Source organism: Austrofundulus limnaeus, unplaced genomic scaffold, assembly GCF_001266775.1.
Source record: "Austrofundulus limnaeus strain Quisiro unplaced genomic scaffold, Austrofundulus_limnaeus-1.0 Scaffold115, whole genome shotgun sequence".
NCBI classification, from domain to species: domain Eukaryota; kingdom Metazoa; phylum Chordata; class Actinopteri; order Cyprinodontiformes; family Rivulidae; genus Austrofundulus; species Austrofundulus limnaeus.
Window position 1 is genome coordinate 780,816 of NW_013952517.1, and position 9,711 is coordinate 790,526.

The window sequence follows — 9,711 nt, forward strand, 5'->3', positions numbered from 1 at the left end:
ATTAGAGAAGAACCCGTCCAGAAGACCTATATAATTTTTTTTCCTTTTGATTGTTTGGGATGAAACTATCAAGACCATTTTGTAAACATTTCAGATTTAGCTATAGTAATTGGTATCTTTTACATCTTTTATTGAATCTATATCTGTTAATGTTCAAGTGGGTATTACATGTTAAATGTGACTTTCCTTTCTGTTGTTGCAGCTTGTTTGGTGTCGGTTCGACAGAAGTTCAGTGACGAGACACTTACTGGCCCTAAAAAGTACGTAACAAAACAAACAAAACAAAACAATTTAAAATCAGTGAAAATGAATTGACCTTTTACTGTCTTRGTGTGAAAAGTGAATGGTTGTATTAATTGCACTAAGGCCACAAGCTGTAGATTTCTATCAATGAAATATGATTTGTGCTGCAGATTTTCARGTTGTGTAAAATCTGCACGTGTTTAGCATTGCACAGAAGTAATTGTGTTTTACAACATCATAAAAAGCAGGCAGTATTATATTCAGATCTTCAGGTTTTCAATGATTTCTTTAGTAGTTTTAAAGTTAAACTTTGTGTAAACARCCTAAAATTGAGCTGGATTATTTTTTTTTTTCAGCAAAGTGGAAATAGGTGTGACTTCGGACGAGAGGACCATTGTGTGCTWCCATCCTGCTGCTGATTATCCTTATGAGTTCACACAGGTAAACACATTCGCTCTCCTCATTAACAGTTTGACTGTCTAACTGATGAGTGCTTTTTCCAAATGTGGCAACTATTTTTTTTTTGAAAAGCATGTGCAAGATGTCCTACTTTGATCAATCATGTTATTTTGGCTTGAAGTACCCAAACAGTTGTGCAGATTTGGTCGAGATTACAGGATGTACAAATATGGTGCACAGAATCTCATCATGTCATTAAATCTTTGCAGCCAATTGAACGACCAGACCCGGTGACCAACCCAGCAGAGACCCATGATCAGGTTTTGAAGGCCCACCTGGGCAAGGAGGTGCTGAAAAATGGACCCACTGAAGAGGAACTGGGCAAGATGTTTTTCACCACAAAGCATCGGTTTTATCCAGTGGGACAGTAAGTCACAAACAAAATACATTTGCATTAACTTTCTTTTTGTTGATTTACTTTAAATGCTGCTGCATTTTAAATAAATTTACAAAATAAAGTTTGACGTTACTGTAGCAGTAATGTGTAAAGATTAGTGTATTTTAGCCGTTTTAACCATCGTTTAGTCACGTCACCAAGCTTGAGGTTAAAAATAAAGGCAGAAATATATGGGAGTAAGCAAATGAAACCTTGTGTGCGTTTCTTTTACCAACACAGTGTCAAGTTTTTTTTTTTCATTATAACATGCTGATTGTGAAAATTTGTGGCTTGTTTTGTTTTAAAGTTGAATAAATACAGCACTAATATTGTCTTTTTGTTTTAATGTTTACAGGTATCACACGAGACGCATCAAGAGAAACACACCAAAGGACAGATTGAAGTTTTAACTCTGCAGACTGGAAAYGATTTTGGTTTTGTCCAAGTATTGTATAATAAACTGTCAAATATTTCATATTTTGTCAATAGTTTCCTTATTTTGTCTCTGTGAAACTGTCAATTTACTGCTCTGTATACTTTATAAAATAAGGAAAGTCATAAAATTAGGTTTAATTAATTTTACACTTATTTTATCTACACTGTGAGCATAAGCTGTGTAATTCTAATGACAATGTTGTATAGAGATGAATAACTCCAGACTACACACACAGGTCTCAATTTGATATCCAAGATGTTTGAAACAACTTCCTTCAATTACACTTTGCAATAAAAATAAAATAGAATTGGATAAAACAGTCTTCCATAAAGTAATTTTTCAAACTGTTTCATGGCACTGTGTTTTCATTTTATATAGTATCAAAAACTTTCAATCATGCAATGAAATGACTCACCTGACACATGAAAGAAGACATCATGCTGAATATGTAAAACGCTGCGCTATCTTTACGCACATGTGCGTCACGACGTCATGTGAAGCCACCGGAAGAGTGAGTTATGTGTCCCCGCCCCGGCAGCTCAGTCAATCCAAACTGAAGAGAGGGCGAGTCAACGGCTAAAAATACATACTGCTAACACAAGATGGCCGGTTTGCCTCGTAGGATTATAAAGGTACACCTGACAGTAGACAAGCTGTATACATGTAGATGAGCCAATGTGTGGGTTTCATAGAGTTAAATTTGTGCTATCTTGGACGTTAAAATGACACCATCTGGCGTCTAGCTCTGTCGTTAGCATAGTTAGCTCTCGTCTAGCTAACCCTCGAGCTAACTCGCTTGTATGCAAGTGTTTTGTTTGCCACTTCCGTTTACTCCCTGCTGCTCAGTAAGCGGTTAAAGTCGCGCCAGTTCCTTATTTTACTCGTTCTTTTTGGCGATCCACATTTGTTATTAATTTCGCCAATCGGCTATWTTCCCCCCAGCCTACCTCAGTTTCCATATGAATGAATATTGAGCTGAGCTAGGCTAGGCTAGGCGGCGTTAGCTTCCACACATGCCTGGAATGCTGCCCGTGTGATGCCCCCAAAACCGACAAAAAATGCTTTCTACGCAACACCTGCGTTGCTCATACTTTTTAACGTAACGAGCCAGGAAATTAGCATTTATTAAACGTTTTTCCGAGTCACCGGAGGGGCTTTGGGCCGGGCCCGACAGTGGGCGCGATCAGCCTCTTCCGCCACACATCGAGCCTCAGGTTTAGCAGGTTTCTGAAAGCACGTCCCAACGACTCATTTGGGATGCTGCGTTTTATCTCAACACACGACAATAGAAACGGTCTTATTTTAATCCGAACGAATCGTTTTTGTGTTTACTTATAATTCTATTTTTCTTTTCAGCGCACCTGCTCTTTCATATGYAGAAATAATAAAATTCCCCTTCCATGTTTTGATTTCTATATTTGTAMTTAGTAGAACTTCTTGTATGAAACCTTTTTTTATTGCACCACTGTTATTAAATAAATTAATAAAAACTTAGATGTAAGTGCAAGTTTAAATTCTGGCTACTTTCTAATATAATTACCAACAATGTGTATCATGATGTCATCTAAATAACATGTCTACTTTGTGTTTATTCAGACACATCATGTATTTGAAACATTTATTACATGATAAGCTGAATGTGATGCTTCGTTTTCGACAGAAATCGCACTAACTTCTCCTATGCCTAACTAGTAGCACATGAGACTGTATTTTACTGAGCGTCTGTCACGCTTTTTAATGTCGCAGATTTAGTTGCATAGCCAAACACTACTACGCTGCTGTGGGCATGTTTGGTTTGAAGCCAAATGAAACAGGAGAGCTTAGTATCTTGGCAGGACACATTTGATAATTAGTGGTGCTTATACAACTAATATACAACTAAACGTGTATTGTTGAGGCTATTTTTGACAGATGTTTAGTTGCGTGACAAATACAAATACGTTGGTTAGGTTATTACAAAAAAAAGTTATTCCAAGGTGAGATTTTCCTTTTCASTCAGCGATCAGACATGTGTTGTGACAAGTTATGAAAGGTGTTGCACAGAATGTGAAAAGTGATCCTGCCCTCAGCTACTTTTTCTTTGTTAAAAACACCAGCAAGTGCAATGTTGTCTTGTCAATGTGTTTGTAAAGAGCGACCTATCCATTTTCTGCTCTAACATTTTCTAYCTGCAGGCACCTCCACACACATTCCTTCCTACAGCTGTGTTTTCAAGTGTAAACAAAAATGTCACCAGCATCATTTCCTTTGTTGTTCTGATCGCACTCAGGAGACACAGCGGTTGATGGCGGAGCCTGTCCCAGGGATCACGGCTACGCCAGACGAAGGGAATGCACGCTACTTCCACGTGGTCATCGCGGGGCCTCAAGACTCTCCTTTTGAAGGAGGCACGTTTAAACTTGAACTATTTCTTCCAGAAGAGTATCCCATGGCAGCTCCCAAAGTGCGATTCATGACCAAAATCTATCACCCCAATGTTGACAAACTGGGAAGAATATGTTTAGACATTTTGAAAGGTAAGAAAGTGTCTCAGCTGCTTAATTTATATTTCCTGTTGCTTTTTTTTTTTTACTGCTTCACTTTAACATACTCAGCAGAAACAATAAAATAGGATTTTATTTGTTTTCTGTCAAATTTAGCTGAAGTGAACAGATTCTCACAGCTATAAACATTTTACCAGCATTGATTTTAAAGCGTTTTCTTGAATAAAACACACATTTCACCTTTTTTGCTTGTACAGTTTCCGTTTATTCGGGCTTTAAATAAAAAAGTATTTTGTTTGCTTGTGAGAAAATATTGCCTTTGATAGATTTAAACTTAATAAAGCTGCTTTACTTGTATGTTAAAATGAGCTAAAACATTATTCTAACAGTGTACATATGAACTAAATGCACTGCGAGTGAGTTCGAATAACTGTTAACTTTGTCACATTACATAGCATTCATTTATAGCTGTGCTGTCAAACTAAAAATCAAACATCTTCACATTTCCTTACTTTGAAAGAAAAAGACAAAGCTGTTTGAAAACGACGTCTGAGGATCTTTTTTGTCCCATCTTAGCTTATATCTGTCAAATTAATGGGTTTTGTCTTTTTAGACATTAACTGTGCGAAAAGTCACATAATTATTGCAGCCACAGTGTGGTTGTGGAGTGAAATTACAGTAATTTGTGGCAATAAAGAGGTGTATAAAAATGTGAAGCTTCTCCACAGATAAAGTTTAAGTATTTGAATAGAACTGTAGGGTTAGGTTTAGAATTTGCAGCCTCCATTATAWACATCATTTTTTAGTATTTTCTGCTCATGAATGGCATGTTGCAGGTGGTTAGATGCCTGAAGATATTTTATTTTCCATATTGAACCCCATAAATGTCATTTTTGTCTTTTCCCCAACCATCCTTCTGACCTCTCGCAGACAAGTGGTCTCCAGCCCTGCAGATCCGTACAGTGTTGCTATCTATCCAGGCGTTATTAAGTGCTCCCAACCCAGATGATCCCCTGGCAAACGACGTCGCAGAGCAGTGGAAGAAGAACGAAAGCCATGCCATCGAGACAGGTCAGCGCAGAGATTTCTGTTGTATCGAGCCGCGCCGCAGCTGCTACAGSTTGTCACAGATTTCCAGTAGGAGAGATGGACAGATGGCTGCAAACGTTAGCCGAGTTCCTCTGAAATTCCACCCACGCCGCAAACAATCCAACGGTTAATGATGGGTTTTTCTGGTGGCAGGGAAGCGCAGCAGCTTTGAAGGAGGGGTGAATTTTGGAACACAGTTGGGCTGCAAATGAAAACAAAAGCAGCTAATGTGAAAGTGACGTGGTGCAGAGGCATTTGCTGTGCAACGTCACCACTGAACAGGCTTCACCCAGGAAAAATATAATTAAGCTGCTTTACTGTTTACAGTGCACAGAAACGATGCAATTATTTGAACTGGGGGTTCTTTCTTTAAAGGGGTCCATGATTAGTTGTAACATTAGACTTTGTTTGATAAACATATATTTTAACTGTAAAATAAAGACTGTAAAAATACTGTAGGATGTTCAGTTTTTATTATTTTTAAACTAAAAGGTTTAAAATATATTACACGGACGGAGCCATTTTATTTACACACAAAGTATTCTGGGTAAATGATGACGTGGATAGGTCCTCGGTGCGAGGCTGCTAGCGAGCTATATCCACCCTGAAGGTTAATCTTGGACAATATCTGATGATCGACTCTTTTAAATGAAACCAGAGAGCGTTGACAGAGAGGAGAAGGTAGAAATGACTCAGCCTGTAACTGAAAATATGGATGGAGGACCTCGGTTTAGCTTGTTTGTCATGCTAGCACCGAGCTAATATACTGTATATATGAGACAATATAGCGTCGGCGCTAGCGCGAAGGCTAACAGGCTAAGCTGAGGTTCTTCTTCCATGAAGCAGCTCTGTTGTCCTCCATCTATATTTTCAGTTGCAGACTGTCATTTCTACCTTCTCCTCTCTGTCAACGCTCTCTGGTTTCATTTAAAAGAGTCGATCATCAGATATTGTCCAAGATTAACCTTCAGGGTGGATATAGCTCGCTCACACTGAGGACCTATCCACGTCATCATTTACTCAGAATGCGCTGTGTGTAAATAAAATGTCTCCATCCGTGTTAAAAATATATTTTTAAAAATGTACAAAACTAAACATCCTACAGTATTTTTACAGTCTTTATTTTACAGTTAAAATACAGTATATGTTTATCAAATAAAGTCTAATGTTACAACTAATCAGGGATCCCTTTAAAACTTTAATAAATAAATTTGATATTTAAACGTTTCTTTATCTAACATACATTACATATGATMAGGTGTCCAAAAAGTAATTTGTAATGTAAATAATGTCCTCTTGATGTTTATCAGCTTCCATTTGAGGCCACAGCATGAGCTAATTTTAGTTTTGCCTCCATGTGTTGTCAAATGACAACAGTATTATGTACACATTAGTAACATCCTACATTTGATGTTAGGGGGTTTTGTTATGGTGCGCAGTGTTAAGTGCATGATGATATAKTGAAATAATTTGTTTTAATGCCTTGGTTTCAGTTCCTTTTTAATTAATTTTYTAAGTTTGTTTGGTCAAGCCAGCCTTCTCGTCTGCCTCACTGGTCACCTGTTTGAAGGATTTGTAAACATCACACCTGTCCTGTTGTTTGTCCACAGCCCGAACATGGACCAGGCTCTACGCGAGCAACACTGAAGTATAGAAGAAGCGAGAAGAGGCGACTGAATGTGATCTACAAAATGTACTCCTATTCTGTCAACATTTGAATTTAACGGACACACACGAGAAAACAACAACAAATGAGTCCAAATCTATTTGAAAGAAATGATGAGATTTACTGTTGCAGACCTTTGGGTGACTTATTTTCCTCTCTTAAAACGCGTTAAATGTGTGTTAGCCTTGTCGTCCATTTATTATTATTTTTTTCTTCATTCTTCTTTTTCTGTGTTGCTATTTAAATGCGAGGTCGACACCCTCCCCACGTCCGTGTCCTGATTTAGGCACCGGCTGGTACGTTTGCAAACTCTTCATGCATTAAAGCTTTTCATCTTTTAACAAATATATTATTTGTCACCACATCTGTATGTCTTTTTGTTCAAATCTGCCAGTTGTTAAATCACAGACGTCCCACTTCCACAATTCATTTCAGGAAAAAATTAATTGGTTTAATTTTATTTGTAAGGGAAGATAAAAGCAACAAGGTTTGCTGGATTTTAACTGTAGGTGTTTCATAAAACCCAAATGTTAATGCTCCAGTTATAGTCRTCATCACAGCACTTAAAACTGAACTCCCATATTTTGAAACTTAAAATAAAAACTGGTGAGGCAAAATGATAATTTAGGATTTAAACTTATTACAACCTGAGGAAGTTATTGTTAAAAGTAAAAATTTCCAGAAAGTGCCTGTGAAATTTGATGGAGGAGCCACAGATATTTAAAGAGGACGTTAGACAAAGTAAGATCCTGATTTTAGTTTAGATGAACAGAATACTGTCCAATTAAATCTGTTTTAGGAAGCAGTTCATATAGTTAATAGTTACTGGTTAAATTTCATGTTAAAATTTTGATAAAGCAAACATCTGAATCCACTTAACAGATTTAAATTTTTTAAAGCAACGTTCTTGTTCTCATTTAAACCTTTTTTTTTTTTTTACCATTTCATGCCATTTTGTTTTGCGTCATTTGATATCAGTTTAAAGTCATTTTAGTCAGCGCTGCGGGTGTTTGGGTGCTTTTTTTTAAGGGAATGTTTAGTTTTTGTTTTCTGTGATTTGGTCAAAAGGACTTTTGACCTTTTTGTTATACGGGTGGGATGATTATGCAAGTGAGTTTAAACACTTCGAGGAGATTAGTCCTGAGATTAGTTGATTGTGATGGTGGAAAACAGTGATGTTACAAATAAAACATATTCAAAGTTTAAGTCCTGCTGGGTTTTGTATTGGCTGGAGAGAACTTAGCAAATCATAGATGATCTATAAAAGTACTTTATGAAAATCATTTTTATCAGAATTACTAGATGTAGAGATCAACACTAGGCTGCCCCCACCCCTTAGTTTTTTGTTTAATTGCAGTCAAATTTTGGTTTGTTTTATTTTTTGCTTTCCAGCCATTGTATTTGTCCAAGTCTGATGAATCAAGAAACCTGGTAAATTTGTTTCCCAAAAGGACTTAACAGTAAACTAGAATAAAATAATAGAAATAATGGATGAAACATCTATAGATAAAACATTGGAATTCAACTGATAAATCGTACGTGGGGAGAAAAAAGGTGTCGATTTCAGTATCTCTGCATAAATGGCTCTTCAAACATCCTGTAAATAAAGTGAGTTCAGTAAGTAAGAGGAGTCTTCTTTTTCATCATTTTTTTTCTAAACTTGAAGGGGTAAAACTTGTTTTGTGCAAAATGACAGTAAAATAAATTTCATTCAGTTACATGATTTATAAAATTGTTAAAACAGCATGTTTGAAGTTTTAGGTCTATATACACTCCGTGTTGTAGTACCGCGTATGTTCACTAGAGGGAGCCAGTTCAAAACAAAGTTCTCGCTCCTTTGAAAAYAAATTCAGCAAAAAGTAGTTCCATGTTTMGCTCACATTAWCTACAATCAAGAAGCGAACGGGAARTCACAGTCTGTGTTCACACTTATTGTTTCACATTTGGTGACGTCCAGAACAGCGTCAGTACCAAACAATCACAGAGAAACTATYTTTAAGTTGGCTCGTTATTCACAGCCGAAACACAACCGCGTAGGATTTAATTCATGAGTGATTGCTCTGCTGTTCGTCGTCCGCCAGCATTATCACAGTGGACTTTTTTCCTTTATGGTTTTTATTTTTGCAAAAGTTTTTTTTTTATATAAAGAATTAGAAATTAGTATGCTAAGGAAAAATAGCGAATAAATGTTAAAAAGACAAACGAACACATGTAGCAGTTTTTCACTTAGTTTCAGTGAAAAGACAGCGAGCTAACGGTGTTAGCATCCACCACCTACCTGTACAGGAAAAACTGAGGTGAGTGGGAGGAGTTTTTTTTTAAATTAACAATGTAAAACAGAACAACAATAATACAACTCTCGTGAAGGGTAAAAAAAATAAATAAAACTACAAGCTACATGTTAGGGGGCCAGCTAAAGGATATTACAGGAAAAAAACTGAGCAAAAATGATACAGTGAGAAAGTTAAAACAGTAAATATGTAGAGATCTGTTGTGAGATGATCATGGCTGATTTCCAGTTTTTAAATGTACTTAATGAAGAAAAGTATACTTTAAATTCATAAAACGGGAAGGAGGGCTTGGTATCTCCACTTGCTACAGTGAATATGGTATTTTGCTAAAAGTATGACTACATTTATGGCATCAGAGAAGGAAGAACTTAAATTATCCACATAAAACAAAATGTCCACATCAAAAGAGGGAATGTTAAGTTTAAGATTTATCCAGTTCCTAATTTCTGACCAAAAGCTTTGTGAATAATGACAGGAGAAAAACAAATGTTCCAAGGATATTCATCTTCTGACTTACAAAAAGTACACAAATCCTTATCAAATTTAAATTTTCTTTCAAGAAACAAGGCTACAGGATATACCCTATTAATTACTTTAAAATGTGTTTCCTTCTCTTTAGGAGAAAAAGGCCATTTTGTCAAAATGGCCTTTATCATTTAACATTACTG

The 9,711-nt window shown here is 36.5% G+C and overlaps 2 protein-coding genes across 2 annotated transcripts; both read left to right on the forward strand.

The window, feature by feature from the left end:
* Positions 1-202: 202 nt before the first annotated feature.
* On the forward strand, positions 203-1,558 carry mrpl42 (mitochondrial ribosomal protein L42; the record flags this gene model as incomplete). Its single annotated transcript, XM_014014488.1, is given in 4 exon segments — positions 203-260; positions 600-684; positions 912-1,069; positions 1,434-1,558. Coding segments are annotated over 4 exon segments (356 nt in total), but the record flags the coding sequence as incomplete, so codon positions are not given.
* A 475-nt stretch (positions 1,559-2,033) lies between these two features.
* Positions 2,034-8,377, forward strand: ube2nb (ubiquitin-conjugating enzyme E2Nb). The gene is made up of 4 exons (XM_014014489.1): positions 2,034-2,146; positions 3,784-4,030; positions 4,928-5,068; positions 6,697-8,377. The coding sequence occupies exons 1-4, from the start codon at positions 2,117-2,119 to the stop codon at positions 6,738-6,740; spliced, it is 462 nt and encodes a 153-aa protein (XP_013869943.1). The 5' UTR covers positions 2,034-2,116; the 3' UTR covers positions 6,741-8,377.
* The last annotated feature ends 1,334 nt before the right edge of the window (positions 8,378-9,711 follow it).

Coding starts and splice junctions, on each gene's coding strand:
- ube2nb (XM_014014489.1), top strand. CDS start 2,117: ATGGCCGGTTTGCCTCGTAGGATTATAAAG. Junction 2,147..3,783: donor TGCCTCGTAGGATTATAAAG/GTACACCTGACA, acceptor GATCGCACTCAG/GAGACACAGCGGTTGATGGC. Junction 5,069..6,696: donor AAGCCATGCCATCGAGACAG/GTCAGCGCAGAG, acceptor GTTTGTCCACAG/CCCGAACATGGACCAGGCTC.